Source organism: Mytilus galloprovincialis, chromosome 8 (assembly GCF_965363235.1).
Source record: "Mytilus galloprovincialis chromosome 8, xbMytGall1.hap1.1, whole genome shotgun sequence".
Classification (NCBI taxonomy): domain Eukaryota; kingdom Metazoa; phylum Mollusca; class Bivalvia; order Mytilida; family Mytilidae; genus Mytilus; species Mytilus galloprovincialis.
The window spans coordinates 1,051,222-1,072,039 of NC_134845.1; the positions used below are offsets into that span (position 1 = coordinate 1,051,222).

General features: G+C 32.0%; 1 protein-coding gene across 1 annotated transcript; it reads left to right on the top strand.

Annotated features, from left to right (window-relative positions):
- Nucleotides 1-869: 869 nt before the first annotated feature.
- LOC143084827 (transmembrane protein 184C-like) lies at nucleotides 870-12,647 on the top strand. The gene is made up of 9 exons (XM_076260890.1): nucleotides 870-1,168; nucleotides 2,315-2,351; nucleotides 3,234-3,433; nucleotides 4,609-4,683; nucleotides 5,982-6,075; nucleotides 6,729-6,841; nucleotides 9,175-9,277; nucleotides 10,073-10,253; nucleotides 11,833-12,647. Exons 1-9 carry the CDS (start codon nucleotides 921-923, stop codon nucleotides 12,333-12,335), a joined length of 1,554 nt encoding a protein of 517 aa, XP_076117005.1. The 5' UTR covers nucleotides 870-920; the 3' UTR covers nucleotides 12,336-12,647.
- The last annotated feature ends 8,171 nt before the right edge of the window (nucleotides 12,648-20,818 follow it).

Here is a 20,818-nt window from a genome sequence, read left to right on the forward strand (position 1 = left end):
TGCACATTTAGGCTGCACTATTTAAATACTATATTATACACATGCATAAGCACTAAAAGCAAATATAAAAACTAAAGCACAACATTCACAAATTATAAAAAAATAACTTTTATATACCTCTATTGCTATCATTCTGATTCTTCTTATTTCTAAGCTTGGTAATTTTGACTCTTAATTAATACTATCTTTTCCTTAAGTATTTAACAATTCTATCATTTTGTTTAGTTTCTAAGGCAGCCACCATTTGATTTTCTGGGGGGGGCTATGGTTTTTTTTGGAAAAAAAAGTTTGTTTCCAGTTTTTGGAGAAAAAAATAATTTGCTTTTGATTCTGAGAAAAAAAAATTGTTTGTTTCACCCTCAGCTGCCACTATATGTAATGCTAAAATTGAAAGAAAAAAATTGTTTTTGACTTGTCGCGAAAAAAATAGATTGTTTTTCGCCGCAGGCGAAAAAAAAAATTTGTCCAGAAAAAAAAACCATAGCCCCCCCCAGAAAATCAAATGGTTGCTGCCTAATCACAAAATGGTGTTTTTTCCTGTATAATCCATACGAAATTTGTCATTTTGTCACGTCCTCTAGTTCGAAAAAATGCGCGGTGACCTATCATTTTTATTATATTTTTCAACATATATCAATAGATACTACGTTTTGGCAAAGTATGAACAAATTCTATCATTTTTATTTTAGACTCCCATACAATTAACGTTAATGTATTAGTGGTGTTGAATCAGCATCCCTAGAACAAGGTGCCCGAAAAAACATAATCGTCTAAACGTTTGCGTTACACGATAAAACTTGAGAAGCATTTTGCTAACCATGATTAGTGTATTTGGAAGGTTTCTTGTCTTTTCGTTCACTACACTATGATTTATCAACAAACCACAAGGAAACACTCCCACAGTAGTGTCCGTGAGAAAGATGGACTTGCGAAGGGACTGGAGGCTTTGGATACGGCCTTTTATTATCCTCCTCTATTTCATCCTGGCTCTGTTTGTTGCACTTCCCTTGTGTATCATAGAACTGAACAGAGCTGACAAACCCACCCATGTACAAGCCTGGTTTGCCTCGGGTATCTTTGTACTCTGTGCCTTACCTATTTCATTATTTGGAATGTTACAACATCTTGTAAACTACACTCAGCCAAATCTCCAGCGTCACATCATTAGGTAACTTTTTATTATGTCACAAGTACTTTAATCAATTTATACATCAGATTCAGATAAATCAAATAAACTTAGTCCTGAATATGTACATGTATGTAACATTTACTTCTAAAATCAGTCAATGCATTTATACAAACACTTTGTCACATGTCTGTCTGTCTGTAACATTTACTTCTAAATCAGTCAATGTATTAAAACATACACTTTTCATGTATGTCTGTCTGTCTGTCTCTGTCTGTCTGTCTGTCTGTCTGTCTGTCTGTCTGTCTGTCTGTCTGTCTGTCTGTCTGTCTGTCTGTCTGTCTGTCTGTCTGTCTGTCTGTCTGTCTGTCTGTCTGTCTGTCTGTCTGTCTGTCTGTCTGTCTGTCTGTCTGTCTGTCTGTCTGTCTGTCTGTCTGTCTGTCTGTCTGTCTGTCTGTCTGTCTGTCTGTCTGTCTGTCTGTCTGTCTGTCTGTCTGTCTGTCTGTCTGTCTGTCTGTCTGTCTGTCTGTCTGTCTGTCTGTCTGTCTGTCTGTCTGTCTGTCTGTCTGTCTGTCTGTCTGTCTGTCTGTCTGTCTGTCTGTCTGTCCGTCCGTCCGTCCGTCCGTCCGTCCGTCCGTCCGTCTGTAACATTTACTTCTAAATGCTCAGTCAATGCATTTATACATACACTTTGTCACATGTCTCTGTCTGTAACATTTACTTCCCGTCCATCCGTCCGTCCGTCCGTCTGTCCGTCCGTATTGGCAATGTTTGAAATTGCAGACATGTGATGTTATTGAAAACAAGACTATAAATAATGTTTTAGTTTGTTGTTTGTGAGAACAGTTTCATCATATTATTTAAAAAAAAAAACCAACAAGTAAATAAAACACACTTTAATGGCTTCTACATGTATAAGTATCTTTCAAATTAACTTATAATATATAAAGTATATTATTATTAACTTCTTCAAGTTAACAACAATTACTTGTACAAGAAGTACCCTGACTTACACCAAATGTATGTTTATTATGATTAATAGGTATAATTTACATTCAACAATATATATACATAATATACATTTATGATTTATCATCATGATCATATTGATTAAGCAAAAATTATTATTAATTTATGCATAACTCATTTATTTTGTCAACATGGAAACCTTTTATATTTTTCTTTCAGAATTTTATGGATGGTGCCAATTTATGGAGTAAATGCAGTAAGTTATGATTTTAATTGTGCTATTTTAATATGTTTAAAAAAAGATTTAAAAAAAGAAAACATCAATTTGAAAGAAAAAAAAAGTGATGTGTATGTCAATGAGACAGAATCACTTTAAGACAAAAAAAGATGTCGAGAGGTGAAGATAGACAAGTGTAAAGGAAATGACAACATCTAAATCACCTTGGTAGTCTGTTCAAATCAAATCTCATACATCATGTACGCAGTTGTTTACAAAACCTCAATAGATATAAAAGCAATATGAAAAAAATAGTTTTGCAGTGCTAGTGCTCTATTTCTATTAATGTTGCTATTTTAACATACCCCCAATTGTGATGTACATGTGTATATAATATTATAATCCAGATATACTGTCATAAATGTATCATATAGACACTAAAAAAACCCCAAATATAACCCTTTTGTTATAAGAAAAGAAGATGTGGTATAATTGCCAATGAGACAACTCTCCACAAGAAACCAAAATGACACAGCAATTAACAGCTATACTAAGGTCACCATACAACTTACAACAGTTTTCACCTCATTTCCAACATGCTGCCATATAGTTAGACTTCAAACATGTCAAAAGAGACATTTGATAATTTATTTAAAACGGTTATTTGTCCCTTTATATCTTGCTGTACATCATGTATATTAAGACAAACCATGAGGAATTTTATAAGATTTATTTCACTTGTATTACAGTGGTTTGCCTTTGGTTTACCACATGCTGCCATATATTTAGAAGTACAATTAGGAATGTAATAACATGTATTTCCCTTTTATTACAGTGATCTGCCCTTCGTTTCCCACATGCTGCCATATATTTAGATGAACAAAGAGGAATGTAATAACATTTATTTCACTTTTATTACAGTGGTTTGCCCTTCGTTTCCCACATGCTGCCATATATTTAGACACTATCAGAGAATGTTATGAGGCCTATGTGATCTATAACTTCATGGCTTACCTCTTACAATACCTCAATAATCAACATCAACTACAACACTTTGAACAGAAAGATCCAGTCACACATATCTGTCCTCTGTGCTGTATACGACCATGGAGAATAAACAGGTATGGTTAGCTCATTGTAAAGATATCAAGTTCCAGTTAAGGTAGCACAATACAAAGATTTTTTGACTCCCAATCAGACAACTTTAAACTGATGTAATTCATTTCATCCTTCTTTATATGTTATAAATGAGGTACCAAAAGAAAGAAGAAAGATTAATCTTTCAAATTGTGATAATTTCATTATGACAGAATTATTACATAATTAATTGTTATGTAATTAGTTGCTATACTGTGATGTCCACACTTGAATGAATTTAGCGTCTTTGTTTCCCATAGCATTCCAAAATATTTTATAGATTCTTGTACAACACAACTTGACCTCCAAAACTGTGTCTTTAAAAGATTAATCCTACTTCTTTCTTTTGGTACCTCATTTATAAAATTTAAAGAAGGATGAGTGGAATTACATCAGTTTAAAGATGTCTGATTGGGGATGAAAAATCTTTGTATTGTGCTACCTTAAACATATTTGTCCTCTAAATCCCACATCTTCATTAATTCAAAATATTGTATAGTATTAAGAAGATGAGTTATGAGTTGTCTCAACTCTCCATCCAAGTAACAATGTATAAAAGGTTAATGACTCAAAAGTATAGCCTTCAACATAAAGGCTAGTATTATGATAAAATTAAATAAATCATTGTAAATTCAGTGATTTTTTCCAAAAAACTTTCTCTACAGAAGTGCATAAAATAAATGCAGCAATGTGTAAAGGAGATTGGATGAATACTTATTATGATATGAATATCTGACTATAAATAAAACCTGAACCTGTTTATCCGACAGAAGTCAAATGGATCCATGAGGTTATGAATGGAAACATCTTTTATTACCTTTAAACTTTGACTCTTTTGTTTCTGAAAATTAGTATGATTGCTTCATCTAACTTAAGGTGGTATCTTACACTACAGGGAGATAACTCTGTAAAGTCAGCTAAACATTTTAATTATGTTGTGTTGTAAAAGGACTCAATGATTTTCTGACAAAACGGTTGGTTTCCAAATTTTTGAAATTTTTATATTTTTGTTGGAGGGTCAAAGTAAATACTTTGACAAAATTTTATGAAAATGAAACGAGCCAAATTAATTTTATGGAAAGTGTTGGGTACCACCTTAAGAAAACATCTTACTTCTATAATGATATATCTGACCTCTGATCTTTGACCTCTTTTTCAGAAATTTTATACAGAGATGTAAACATGGAGCCCTACAGTATACCATTGTTAGACCTCTTACTACTGTTGTTGCCTTGTAAGTGAAGTATATTAAAATAGATGGATATAGGATTTAAATAAATAAACTTAAATATAAAAAGATGTGATATGAGAGGTAATGAGACAAATCTCCATCCAAGTCACAATTTGTCAACCATTATATATAGGTCAAAGTATGATCTGCAACAGTGAGCCTAAGCTCACACCGAAAAGCAAGCTATAAAGTGCTCCAAAAATGACAAGTGTTACAGTGTAAAACCATTCAAACGGGAAAACCAACATTCTAATATATATATAAATCGAGTTACGAGAAACACTTATAAACCACATCACCAAATAACTACTACTATATATCAGGTTCTTGATTTTAAATGTTTTTATGCCCCACCTACGATAGTAGAGGGGCATTATGTTTTCTGGTCTGTGCCTCCGTTCCTTCGCTATTCCGTGTGTCCGTCTGTTCGCCCCACTTCAGGTTAAAGTTTTTGATGAGGTTGAAGACCAAACAACTTGAAACTTAGTACACATGTTCCCTATATCAATCATGTAAATGGTATGATCTTTCTAATTTTAATGCCATAGATTTTTTACCCAATTTCATGGTCCATTGAACATGGAAAATGATAGTGTGAGTGGGGCATCCATGTACTTAGGACACATTCTTGTTTTTTATTTGTAGAGCCTGTGAGATGGGAGGTGAATATCACGAGGGAGACTTTGATTTTAAATGTTTTTTTATTTGTAGAGCCTGTGAGATGAGAGGTAAATATCACGAGGGAGACTTTGATTTTAAATAATTTTTTATTTGTAGAGCCTGTAAGATAAGAGGTAAATATCATGAGGGATACTTTGATTTTAAATGTTTTTTTATTTGTAGAGCCTGTGAGATGGGAGGTAAATATCACGAGGGAGACTTTGATTTTAAATGTTTTTTATTTGTAGAGCCTGTGAGATGGGAGGTAAATATCACGAGGGAGACTTTGATTTTAAATGTTTTTTATTTGTAGAGCCTGTGAGATGGGAGGTAAATATCACGAGGGAGACTTTGATTTTAAATGTTTTTTATTTGTAGAGCCTGTGAGATGGGAGGTAAATATCATGAGGGAGACTTTGATTTTAAATGTTTTTTATTTGTAGAGCCTGTAAGATGGGAGGTAAATATCACAAGGGAGACTTTGATTTTAAATGTTTTTTTATTTGTAGAGCCTGTGAGATGGGAGGTAAATATCACGAGGGAGACTTTGATTTTAAATGTTTTTTTTATTTGTAGAGCCTGTGAGATGGGAGGTAAATATCATGAGGGAGACTTTGATTTTAAATGTTTTTTATTTGTAGAGCCTGTGAGATGGGAGGTAAATATCACGAGGGAGACTTTGATTTTAAATCTGCCTGGTCTTATCTTGTCATCATTAATAATATATCACAAATTGTAAGTATCTATATATACTATTAAACGAGAAGACCTCATTTTGTGAGTCGCTTTTCTTCCTTCCACAATAAATTAATCATCATGCCTTTTTGTCCTATATATAGGTACAATGCATAGTCACATTTGTCATCTTCACTTATGATTATTCTGTTTGAGTTATTTTGGGAGAGAAAAAAAATAAGCGTCTGAATATGGTTTCTGTCCTCAGTTTGACTATTAAGTAATTGACTAGACTTCCATTGAGGACTGTTTAAATTACACATAGTTTTCATGAGGTTTGTAATGGGGGTAATTCATTACAAACTCTGTACAGTGATCGTTTCTATTCTGGAACTATTTTCCATTGCTCTATCAATGTGATTAATGTAGAGTAGTATGGGGGACAGAGCTGGAACCGGTGGGGAGTCTTCATGACGATAATGGTAAAAATTCTTGCCAAATGATGTTAACGTGATTTTTGGTGTATGATGATAAAATGTACACTTTCTTTTAGACAATAAAAACTTGACCAATTTGTCGAATCATGTTAATTTTTTTCCAAAAATGACTGTTAAAATAACAATTTAAGACCTCTGACGAATCAAAACAAGGATATAGGTATAGTTTTATTATTCACATAGGGATGTATGATTTGGTATTGTTATATTTTTCAGATAGCAATGTATAGTTTGGTATTGTTTTATAAAGCAATGAAAACAGAACTAGCACCAATTAATCCAGTTCCTAAATTTCTGTGTGTTAAATTTGTTGTGTTCTTCTGTTTTTGGTAAGTAGGAAGAACAGATAGATATATTCAAAAACGTAAAAGTCAGCTAAAACAACAGAACACCAACAATTCTTTTAACAGAATGATGTATGTATCATCATCTTATATAAGAGATGTGTCATCAGCAATCTGAGAAAGTTTGTGTATATCTAGAGTAACTGTTATGCCACCACATAAACAAAAGTAAATAGATAAAATATATCAGGGATGTAGTAGAAGTTCCCAGGAGTCTCTAGTTTTAGATTGGGGTTCAGATAGGTTTTCACATTTTCTATGGCCCTTCTATTGCAAAGGGGGCATAAAGTATAACACTTGTTGGTCTGTCCGTCTATACAACCTTCCTTCCTGAAATTGGTTTCCGTTCTGTAACATAAGTTTGGCTTGAGGAAATGTTATGACATTTATAAAAGCTGACCACCACAAAAAACAGATCAAGTTTGAATTTGGGTGGCCTCACCTTTACATTTCTAATGTTATGCCCTTTTACAAATGGAAAAAATGCAAAATTTTCCTTTCCATTCTCTAATTTTATATAAAAAAGAAGATGTGGTATGATTGCCAATGAGACAACTGTCCACAAGAGACCAAAATGACTCAGACATTAACAACGATAGGTCACCTAAACCAATTTTATGAATCATATACACAATGCTTATAATCACAAAACTCAGATCAAGTATCAATTTTGGTGGCATCACTTTTATTAACCGGATTTTTGTGATAGGGGATGTACGGCGGGCGGCAATCAAACGTTGTCCATGCATTAACTCATGAACCATTCAACCAAAGCTTTTAAAATTTTAATATGTTGTTACTGACAACTAAATGAAGGTCAAGTTCAATAATGGCGATTTTGACTTTTACTGTTCAGGAGTTATGGTTCTTGAAAGATTGAAAAATGGAGTTTCCAGTCGTGTCCTTGTATTTACGCATGAACTGTTCTACCAAAGCTTCCCAAATTCTAATATGTTGTTACCAATGACAAAATGGTGGTCAAGTTCAATAATGACGATTTTGACTTTTACCGTTCAGGAGTTATGGTTCTTGAAAGATTGAAAATGGAGTTTCCAGTCGTGTCTGTGCATTTACGCATGAACTGTTTTACCAAAGCTTCCCAAATTTTAATATGTTGTTACCGATGACAAATTGGAGGTCAAGTTCAATAATAACTATTTTGACCTTTACCGTTCAGGAGTTATGGTTCTTGAAAGATTGAAAAATAGAGTTTCCAGTCGTGTCCGTGCATTTACGCATGAACTGTTCTACCAAAGCTTCCCAAATTTTAATATATTGTTACTGATGACAAAATGGAGATCAAGTTAAATAATGACGATTTTGACTTTTACCGTTCAGTAGTTATGGTTCTTGAAAGATTGAAAAATGGAGTTTCCAGTCGTGTCCATGCATTTACAAATGAACTGTTCTATCAAAGCTTCCCAAATTTTAACATATTGTTACTGATGACAAAATGGAGATCAAGTTCAATAATGACGATTTTGACTTTTACTGTTCAGGAGTTATGGTTCTTGAAAGATTGAAAAATGGTGTTTCCAGTCGTGTACCTGCAATTTCTCATGAACCATTCAACCAAAGCTTTTGAAATTTTTAAATGTTGTTACTGATGACAAAATAGAGGTCAAGTTCAATAATGACGATTTCGACTTTTACCATTCAGGAGTTATGGTTCTTGAAAGATTGTAAAATGGCTTTTCCATTCACATTGTTGCATTTACTCATGAACCATTCAATCTAAGCTTTTCGGACTACAAAATTGAGGTCAAATTTGATATGGATGATTTTCACTTCCACCATTCATCAGTAATGGTTCTTGTGATATTGCCAGGACACAAATAAATGTTAATTAATCCGGTTTGCTGTCCTTGTGACAGCCTCTTGTCATTCTTGATTTAGGTCTCTTTATGTTTACGTTATATGCACAGAGGGCATAATCTGTGTCTCATGAACATATTCCCAATTTATTTGTGATTAATACACTAAGCTAATAGAAAGAAAGTGCTTAGGAGACTTTAATTTGATGTGATATATATTCTGACTAGTTACGGCCATATACAGTCAATGACAGTCAACTTTAACATAAAAGATAAAAAGAATAAAGAAAAAAAAGTAAAGCATCTAGAACAACATGTACTGATGCTTAAGAAAAAAATATTTGGGAATCCAAAACTTATTATGTAAAGATGAAGAGCCTATAAACCACAAAGGACAAAAAATTTAAACTGTGATTAACCTAGGGATTTATTTTGCTTTTATATAAAAGACATTACACAGATTTTCAATTCACAATTATATTTGAGAATTCTGATCTTTTTCAGGCAATCCCTAGCTATTGCAATACTAGTCAAACTAAATGTTATACCAAGTGGAGGGACATGGGATTTCTATCACAGTATCACTGATGTAGCAACAGGCTTACAGGTAGCTATAGCCATTGAATGATGGGAAAAGTCATTGATAGGGCAGCCTACGTTCACAAGTACACAAAATCAATTGATTGAGTAACTGATCTTTGCTTAAATATGAAAAAAATAATGAAATGTGGTATGATTATCAATGAGATAACTATCCACCAAAGTTTGTTTTTGTTTTCTTCAGGTTAGTGGCAAATACTTCATGCATATTCAGGATAAAAACAAAACAGTCATTGAATAATTTTCTCTTCACTGTTTTGTGCATAAATCAGGCTGATAGTTTTTTCTTGTTTTACATTTGTCATCCTAGGACTTTCTACCAATGACTATGCTCATTGTTAAAGGGTGTATGGTGACCTTTCATAAGTTACTGCATTTGTCTTTGTGTCTGTCCCAATTTAGGTTAACATTTTTGGTCAAGGTAGTTTTTGATGAAGTTGATGTCCAAACAACTTGAAATTTAGTACACATGTTCCCTATGATCATGATGATACAATAGTTCAAATTTTTATGACAAATTAGAGTTTTTACCCTAATTGCACAGTCCACTGAACATCGAAAATGATAGTGCAAGTGGGGCATCCGTGTACTATGAACACATTCTTGTTATAACATTAAAAGTACCCAAAGCCATGAAGTTCACCAAAATTGGTATCCAACGAAAATGTTAGTGAATGCACAGTATCATAATGAAAGGATTAAAATAGTTTTATCAGGAACTTTGTCTTTGATGGATTCAATTATCTATTTAGAAATGTGTTTAACATTACGGGTATTGTCAGAAGTGTAATTTCTTTTTCAGGATTTTATTATCTGTGTAGAAATGTTTATAGCAGCCATTGCCCATTACTACTCATTTTCCCACAAACCATTCATTGTGACAGAGGAGAATGTACACCAGTCTAACTGCTGTGAGGCTTTCCTGTCCATGTGGGATGTCTCAGACATGAGAGATGATGTGCTGGAGCATGCTAAAATAATAAGTAAGTCCTGACAGGACTGTATAGTTCTACCGTATTAAATTATAGTCCACATCAGAGATTATTATTAAGATTTGCTTATGGTTTATATAACAAGCATTTTCTTCATTTTAAAGGCTTCTAACATTTTTGTCAATTTTAGATCTTTGTATCTAAATTTGAAATAAGGGCAAATGAAACAAAAGACTTTAAGAAAGATTGAGTAGTGATGTAGGATATCAGAATATGCATTTAAGGCCAACTTATCAGCAATGAAAATAACAGTAAAAAATGAAGGTTTAAATCATTCATTTAACACATTGATATCACACCTTGCAGAGATTTTGTTAAGATTGGTATCTCTTTTAAACATTTAAATTGGTGTGACATTTTATTCTTATTTATGTAACAAGTATGTTAAACATTTATTGTGCAGCATTGATTTAGACAATGTTATTGTCTTTAAGATCAATTTATCTTTAAACTTTTTCAAATAACCTGTATGATCTAATAAATAGTTTTAAAAAAGATATCTGACGTATTTGTATTTGAGTATATGTTTAACACTATCATTTCGATAACCTCCAGAAGCACAATGACTTAATGATGCAGGACCTCTTTAATTAAATCTCCATCTGAATGTAACTACAAGAAATTTTTTACTAAGTCTAGTTGTATTTATGCAATAATATATAAGAATATTGTGACGACACCTACAAATTTTATTTGTCAAAAAATCCAGTGCAAATAACAAGAAGAATTACCAACAAACATGACAAAAGAACATTACAAATTGTTTTGTGAATATTCTGATAATATTTAAATAAGTGATTTACCATTTAAATAACGTGGCAATCATACCACATCTTCTTTTTAATATTTTCTATGTTTGTGTTTAGTATTCTCGGTCCTAGTATCTTTCTGTTTACAATCACCAAAACCCTGTGGAAATCTCACATGCCTAGGTGCGTTCTAAAAGTCATGTACGTTCGTACAACAAAGTTTACATTAAAAATTATATAATTGTCCCGCAGCTGTTATGGATGCAAAGAGCTATTGGAGAAACAATTATTTTAAAAATATAAATCTTTGTAAGATCTAGTTCAAATATTTACAGTTTTTCACTTGCTTTCAATCACAATATAATTAACGAGACATTTTTTCAAACACAACTAAATCACCGACCATCAAAGCATTTTGTCCAATCATAGAAAAGATTTTCGAGCATGCGTATTCTGTTGCCATAGTTAAGCGTCCTTAAGTTCAAAGGGCACAAACGGAAACTATACCGACTACGTCGGAAAACTTAGCCATTGTTTTATGACATGACAACATTGCAGAAATGCAGGGACAAAAATTCCTTTCTTGCATTTTCCTACAAAATATCTTAAAAAATTAATACAGGCTTTACAGAAAGAGTGCAGACAATTGATATTTTTAATAGTTTGAACACCATTACATTATATTTTCGCTTGTTGGTTTTAACTTGTTGTGTTTTTTTTACAAGATGGTTGTCATTGGTAGTTGCAGTTTTTTTTGTTGCGTCCAAAATTGTTTTATAATTTGTCTCTAGTGTGCTATAATATTTTCTTTGACATTTCAGGTAAAGCAGTAAAGAAAACAGTGAGTAAACCAAGAATAAAAACCAGTGATACAGAACGGACACCATTAATAAAAGACAGTCAGAGTAACTATACATCAGATGGGGGTCCCAGTGACTGGGATACAGCTTCACTAGAACAAAGGGAAATAACTCATAAAAAATCAGTTCCTACTGAATCAATGAATAATTACATAGTGTTTGGTTCTAGTTCAGAAACTAATTATAGTAATGATACTCAGACAGATGTTAGGGTAAGACAGAAAGATCATGTGACTAGTGATAAAAAGGAAATTAATGGACCAATAGAAAGTTGTGAAACAAATGTAGTTAGTGTATCATCCAATCAGGAAGAAAGTAACAAAAGTGATAATAAACAAACAGAAGGGTTAATTGAAGTAGAAGTTCATAGCAATATAAACAGTAGAACAATAGATACAGACCAGACAGGTTCTATACAGGTTGATATGTCGACAGTAAATACTGATGACACTCCTATTGTATAATGTTTTATTATAATTATAAATTAAATGAATGCATTCATTGATGTTAGTATGGTTACTACAGTATACAAATTAAGATTGTAAACTATTGTGAAGAAATTTAAGTAAACTTATGTATATCTTGCTTTTTTTAGAATATTGTGACAACCAATTATATGTTGTTTCTTTCTGTTCAGTGCCATAGCTACTTAATATCAATGTTTTATATTCAAATGTGCATAATTGCCAACATTTTTTATTACGTCTTTCATTTTCATTGTTTTTGAATGTAATTATTTATTTTATGGTAATAAAAATAGTGCTATTTTTCAAATACCCATGTCTTCTGATTGCAAATCTGAAGTCAAAAGACATTTTTTTTAATAACACTGAATCAGTGTATCTGTTTATACAAGTATATAAATTGATTTTTTAGAAAATCAATTTATTTAATAACTTAAGTTAAAGCCTAGCCTGCAAAGGGAATGCATAGTTTGTGCTGTAGTCACTTATTAGTTTTAAATAATAACATGACTTAGATATAGGAATATGTTGTGTGAGTGCCAATGAGACAACTCTCCATCCAAATAACAATTTAAAAAAGTAAACTATTATAGGTCAATGTACGGCCTTCAACACAGAGCCTTGGCTCACACCGAACAACAAGCTATAAAGGGCCCCAAAATTACTAGTGTAAAACCATTCAAACGGGAAAATTAACGGTCTAATCTATATAAACAAAACAAGAAACACGTATATATTACATATTCAAACAAACGACAACTACTGTACATCAGATTCCTGACTTTTTGTGAACATATTTCCGCTGATTTTACTTTTTCACTCAATGGTTCATCAATTGTTGTAACTGTAAACATTTTGTGTATATCTAAATATGTTTGCCTATGTTGAAAGACATGTATAGTTTCCAATAATGAAATTACGAATGGTTTAGTCTCAAAGAAAACTTATCAGATTTCCACAGCTATATTTGTTGAATAGGTGTACTTGGGGTTTTCAGTGCAATTTGGGAACTGTCACCATTATACAAAATTGAATAAGAAGATGATTGCCAATGTGAAAATTATCCACCAAAGTTCAAATGTGTGGAAAACCAACAGGGTCAAAATTCTATATTTCTAATTACAAGTACAAGTTACAAACTGACAATTTACGCATAAAGAATTATGAAATTACACAACTACAAGTAATGAATTGACATTGACTTTCCATACAAATGAAGTAGATTTCAGCAATTATAGGCCACTTTAATGACTGTATGGTTTCAACAATATATAGTCAGCTATAAAAGGCCCTGACAATATAATAATAATAACTCAATTGAGCAGTTTAATTTATAACACAACAGAAAACAGAAAACAAATAAGACAGACAGGAAACAATATCCTCTAAATTACATGGTCCTGACTTTATTTTTATTTTTTTTAAATTGATACTTGTTTATTCCAAATATTTCCTGTTTACAATTTCCTCAGTTGCCCAGGATGCAAACTGTGGATTCCCGTTTACATTTAAACCAACTGTCCGGGAAGCAGGAGGCTGAAAAATGTGCACTATATTATCCGAAAAAAATAGTATACATGTAATAATACTTATATTCTTTTATATGACAATGAGTGAAAAAGGAATATCTTTATAGAATGTACTACTAGTGGTAAATAATATAACATTATAAAAACATAAACGAGTGCACCTATAAACCAGATTCACATAATATTTTAACATAATCGAGTGCATCTTTAAACCATGGATTACCGTAATCAATATAAATTAAAGAGATATAAAAAAAAACCAGACAACATGACTGCTATCTCCTTCAAGGTATGTACTTATAGTATGAAATTAATTAATGTGTTTATTTTCTCTTTGTCTAATGTATTAATTGATAAGTAACAGGGTACAGATTTCAGATGTGTTACCATGTATGATTTCCAAAGATTTAAAATATATGTAGAAGACATTTTTATCCCATCATATTTAATTTTGTTTCTTATTTTCCACAAGGACCATTTTGTCAAAATAAAAAATAGATTTACAAGTAAATTTTGGTTCGAGTGACCACTGCTATCTCCCAAAAGCATAAACTGTTTTAAATTATCATCATCTAATTGAATATTCCATAATGTAAAAATATCTTTGATTTTACTAATGGTCCTGACTTGGGACAGAAACTATGAAGAATTTGGCATGGCAGTGGTGTAACAGTACAACAAAACAAAGTTTAAAAGAAGGGCTTAACTCGTCAGATCAAAAACAATGCAGAAAAAACATCTAGATAACACAGACAGGACGTTGTAGGATATTTATACCAAAAAAAAAAACAAAACAAAAAGTATAGATCTGAGATTACTTGCAGATACTGATATCTAGTTCAAAGCCGATAACAACTAAAAAAAATCATGTATCTAAGACTAAAATATCAATCATCACACATCCAACTTCCAATCAATTAAGTGAAAAAAACATGACCTTGTGCAATGCAAAACTATAGGTATTGACAGATTGTATAATACATTCCCAGAGTTTCAAAATTTTCAAGTTCTTGGCACTACTAATTCAGAAATTATTGCAATGTTTAATTATTGGAAAAAATGCGACAGGGTTGTTATTGCAATAATTTAAACTTGCATTTTGATTTTTTTTTATATGAAATGAACAGGATTTCCCTCAATATAGCAAACATTAAAATCACATTTTAGTCTAAAATGACAAAATCCCAATAATAAATGCACACAATTATTTCTGAATTTACAGTATTATTTATAAAAAAAGGAATTTGAATGAGATTGTTTTGTTTTGCTTTGTGTTCTGTTTTATTACAAATAAAACATCCTTGATTATGATATAATATAATTCTTAAAACTATACAAGTTTGATATATGATTAATTTCAAAGCACACAGTGTGTAATACATATCTTCATAAGATGTTAATTGTCATACTGATGCAAAATGTCACAAACAAAATTGTAATGTTCATAGACACTATGAAGAGCTGATGTAACAATGACTGCACGCGTTAATACTTTTAATCATATTTTGGTATGTATATTTTTACTTATTAATTTTTCAAATAAATGTATAAATTCGAAAATGAAAAGTTCCCTAGTGCAGCAGTTGATACAGAAGCTCTTCGTGCAGTCTGAACGTTACAATTTGGCAACGAAGCAACGATTCTGGTTGTGGCCTTGAGTAACAGCAGCATTTTACTTGTGGTTCTCAGCTTCATTTTGTGTTTCCCATGACAGAATCACTTGGCTATTCGTAAAGCTTTCTTTTCATTGAATACTTTAATTTTTAAAAGAAAAACTATGGAATTTTCCTATTCTGCAATGCTCAAAATGTTCACTGCAATGGTTATTCTAACTGATCATCAATGATCATTTTTATATGTTTTTCTATGCACTTTGACTCCTTTAACATAGGACAATTCCAGTCAACAGTTGTGGTATACTACTGTCTGTCCTTCAGTCAATTTCTAAACATAGAAAATGGAGGGATTAAATTGTATGAAATTTGCATAGTATACTTGCAATTGAATCTGTTTTGACAATGTTTCCATTTGTTCTTTCAGAGTTTTAACACCTTAACAATATCAGATTGTTAAAGCTTTTATATATTTACCTGAGGCCAAAATTCAATGAATTGTTGATCTATTTGCTTGAATATTTACACTATTTTTATGAATAGTCAAAGTAAGTTTGCCAAAAAGCTTCTCTTCAATTTTTGTTTAGCTTACCTGACCTGAAAGGTCAAGTGAACGTTTCTCATCACTTGGCGTCCGTCGTCCGTCGTCGTCCGGCTTTCACAAAATTCTTCTCCTCTGAAACTACTGGGTCAAATGTAACCAAACTTGGCCACAATCATTAGTAAAGGGATCTAGTTTTAAAAAAGTGTCCGATGACCCGGCCAACCAACCAAGTCGGCCGTCATGGCTAAAAATAGTACATAGGGGTAATATGTAGATTTTGGCTTATATCTCTGAAACCCAAGCATTTAGAGCAAATCTGACAAGTTAAAACTGTTTATAATGTTTAAATCAATCTGCCCAGAAATTTTCAGACAAATCGGACAACCTGTTGTTCGGCTGCTACCCGAATAAGAAGTTTTAAGGACATTTTGCAGATTTTGGTTATTATCTTGATTATTATTATAGATAGAGATAAACTGTAAACAGCAATTATGTTAAGAAAAGTGAGATATACAAATAAGTCAAATTACCAACATTGTCAATTGACCCCTTCAATAGTTATTACCCTTTATAGTTAAGTTTAAACAGTTTTAATAATTTTTTGCAAATTTTAACAAAATATTTTCTACTGTAATTACTGGGCCAAGTTCATTATAGATAGAGATAATTGTAGCAACAAGACCGTTCAGTAAAATAAGATCTACAAACACATCACCATCACCAAAACACAATTTTGTTATGAACTTATATGTGTCCATTGTTTAATATGCACATAGACCTAGGTGAGCGACACAGGCTCTTGAGAGCCTCTAGTTTTATTAGTTAATTTTACTACTTTATAAAGCATAATGTATTCTCTTGAAAGCTTTGCTGCAGAGCCATTGTACTTTATTTTGATTTTTATACCTCCTTCAATATTTCAACTTCTACCATTAACTATGCTTATTTAGAGGGCTTATTAATCATACACTTCTATCCTACACTACTGGAATCAGTTAAAACGTAAGGACACAATATAATGTTGAAAATTATCAATTTGTCCAACATTACCAATGATTATTATGTGACATTTGAAACAAACAATCAGCTGGAGATTGCTTAAAAATGTGCATACATTTCTTGTATTTGAGTATTTAAATTTCCAAGGAAAATCTAATTAAGCTTTATAAATAGGACTGAAAGAAGAAATGGTACTTTATTTTAATTAGCAATGGTTACGTTTGATGTGTTTTGTCGTTTTGATTTTGCCATGTGATTATGGACTTTCCCATTGGATTATCCTCTGAGTTCAGTGTTTTTGTGATTTTACTTTTTTTTACACATGTTTTTATAATGTTGTAATCTACATTTTAGCGGAATGTAATTCAAAAAATAAATACAGAAAATATTCTATTCAGTATGATGATAAAGTTTCACTTCAATCTGTTCTTGTACTATGAATAAAGGCAACAGTAGAATACCCTCATACTTATCTTGCCAAGGCATTTATGGGGCATCCGGGGTGACCAAGTTTCATTTTATGTATATTTTTGCACTTCGTACAGTCGTCAAAGTCTAAAACCCGCAAAACTAATATAAATAAACTGGGACAAGGTCAACTAGGATGCCCCACACATGCCTTGGCAAAATACGCCTCTAAGGCAATAACGAGGAACCAGTTAGGACATAATACATATCCAAACCGACACTCCCAAATGCCTTGACTGTGTACTTTAATTTATCAAACACCATTTCGTTCAGGATTATAGTTGGCCTTTTGATAACATTTCACATCTCCCCCCTTTTTAGATCACCTGGCCCAATTAGCCAAGTGAGCTTTTCTCATCACTTGGAATCTCTTGTCTGTCGTCATCTGTTAACTTTAACAATGAAGTGAAACTTCTAGGCAAAAATGAAACAAATTTGGAATTTGGCCACACTCATAATTTGAGTATCTACTTTAAAATATGTGTCCCGTGGCTAAAAATGGAACACAGGTAAAAATGCAAGTTGTGTCTATAACTTTATAAATCATTATGAATAGAAAAAACCTTTTCAGAATGTTGAGCTCTACCAATTGTCCATTTACGTCAAAATTGTTAGACAACTTCTTAATGGTACGTTTCATCTCGGTCTCTAGTTCTACAACTAATTTTTCAGTGCTTTTAACTAGTTCGTTAACATATACCAAATAACTTTAACTTTTGTTACAAAATATATGAAAATAAAGGAATTATCTTTTTTTTGGAGTGTTCAAATTTTTCTGCTCTTTAGTTTGTTTGTTATCTCTTTTACCCTTTCCCCATTTCCTTTCTCAATTTTATTAAGAGGTTCTTAAATACATGCGTTTGTTGATCCTAATGATTCTATTAACAATTTTGACTTTTCACCAACTCTTTACACAACACTTCCACACAATATTATCAAACATTAGTTTTTATATTAAATTAAATGGTCATTTGTTAAATCTAAACACACATATGTTTGCTGATACTCATGTTAAGCCTTCTACTCTAATCAGAAATTTGAATAAGTACTATGCTAGGTATACTTACTGGAGGTGTGATGAGATGATTGAGGCTGTTAATTTTCTCCTTGATAATATTTATGTACATTTCGGCATTTCTACCCAAAAGTAATTTTGTTTTTATAAATTAAATGTAAACGGTTATAACTGTCTTGTCCTTGATTCAGTTTAACTCAGAAATCTCAACACTAAAATTTACAACAGGGACGATTTTTCAGTCCCTATTGTTAATATTCCATTTTTGGATGATGCTGATATACTCCTTTGGCACCAATTTACGGTGTTTATATATCAAAACTCGTTCCTTATGTCCATGTCTGTTGTTACGTTATGTAGTTTAATGAACATAATCTATGTATATTATAACTGGTAAAGTATTAAAAAAAAGAATCACGAAAATACTGAACACCGAGGAAAATTCAAACGGACAGTTCCTTATTAAAAGTCAAAATCAAAAGCCCAGGGAGTTCGTTATCACAAATTATTTAAAATCATTACTAAATTCTTCCAAAGATATGAAAATTTGTAAGTTTGTTATTTTGAAGTTAGGTTGTTACTGTAGAAAACCAATTTCTAACGGCATAGTACATTATACGGAGATGTTGAAATCATTCAATCGCGTAGTGGAATTAACTATTTTTGGATTCTCATAAATTCTACCTATAACTTTTGGACTAGTTTAAATCTCGGTCTATTTCTGCAATTTGTTCTTACATACTTTTGATTTTTTAACTCTGTATGCTTACATTGCCTATGTAAATTTTAAAACTGTTTGTATGCACATTGAACGAAAAATTTATGTGACGTATACACATTTTATGACGTCAGACACTCAAGTCAATCCATGTGTTCGTAGATAGATGTTTTTGTGTTCTGTTAAATTGTCCCTTTCAAAATTGTTATGCGATGATGACTGATGTACCCATATTTTGACTTTTTTTTTATTAATTGTGACTGTTTATTTAACGGAATTTGATGAGACTGTTATTAAAAAGAGAGGGTTAGCGCTATAGAACCAGGTTTAATCCACCATTTTCTACATTTGAAAATGCCTGTACCAAGTTAGGAATATAACAGTTCTTGTCTATTCGTTTTTGATGCGTTTTGTTATTTGATTTTGCCATGTGAATATGGACTTTCCGTATTGATTTTCCTCTGAGTTCAGTATTTTTGTGATTTTACTTTTTACCTTGCCCAGAAATTTAAAAACTTTCGTGGTAAGCTTATCGATCCTTAAATAAACTTCTTCAAATATGTTACTTATTTGATACAGTAATTAGTTCTTTAAAGATTGTTTTTATTAGTAAAAAATGGTCATGTTTTTTCTGTAACTGATCATGAGGTATTTACACTTAGTCCATAGGATGTTGGATATGTAATAGTTAATAAAATTTAGTCTAAGATGCATGATCTAATTATTAGTTGTTTTGGCTATGAACTAGCAGTCAGTTACTGCGAGTACTCTCAGATCTGTATTTTGTGTCTTTGTGTCGCTGAGATTAACCAGTACTTGGCCACGGCTACTCCTTTTTTGTTAGACTTATTTCTTAATGTATTGATCTGATAATTTTTATCTGATTTTTATAGATGGTTCATATGTTGTAACGTTACACCACTGTTCTATGTTACGGGTAGGGTTGCTATCCCGCTAACATGTTTAACCCCGCCACATTCTGAATGTACATTGTATGTGCCTGTCTCAAGTCAGAGCTTGTAATTCAGTTTTTTTCATAGGCTAATGTGTTACATATTTGTTTTTTTTTGTTCTTTTGTTTGAACATAAATTAGGCCGTTAGATTTTTTGTTTGATCTGTTTTACATTTGTCATTTTGGAGCCTTTTAAAGTTGAATCAATACGAATAAATTTATTCTCTTTTGAAGAGTTATCTCATTTGCAATCATACCACATCTTCTGGTTTTATGTTTTTACTGTCCTTCTTTATTGAAGCGATTGTCAAGCCCCTTCAATAAGAATATTTTTACCCTGTTTTTTGTTTTGAGTTAACACTGAGGATGCCTTACATATTTATTTTCCATGAGGTACGAAATGTTTTTTTCTATGGTCGGGTTGTTGTCTCTTTGACACATTCCCCAATTCCATCCTCCATTTAGTATAAATCTATCATGAGGAACGAAATGATATTACATATAAACCTTCCATGAAGGACGAAATGGCATACATGTTATTATTCCACAAGGTACGAAATGGTGAGGGTACGAAAACGATTTTGCAAGTGTACGCCATGGAGGGGGGGGGGAACTAAACTGCAAATAATCAGCAATACAAGATC

Bases quoted from the DNA above. Each gene is read 5' to 3' on its own strand.
- LOC143084827 (XM_076260890.1), top strand. From the start codon at position 921: ATGGACTTGCGAAGGGACTGGAGGCTTTGGATACGGCCTTTTATTATC. The intron at 6,076-6,728 runs GTAAGTATCTAT...TATATTTTTCAG, and splicing joins TTAATAATATATCACAAATT to ATAGCAATGTATAGTTTGGT. The intron at 9,278-10,072 runs GTAGCTATAGCC...TTTCTTTTTCAG, and splicing joins ATGTAGCAACAGGCTTACAG to GATTTTATTATCTGTGTAGA.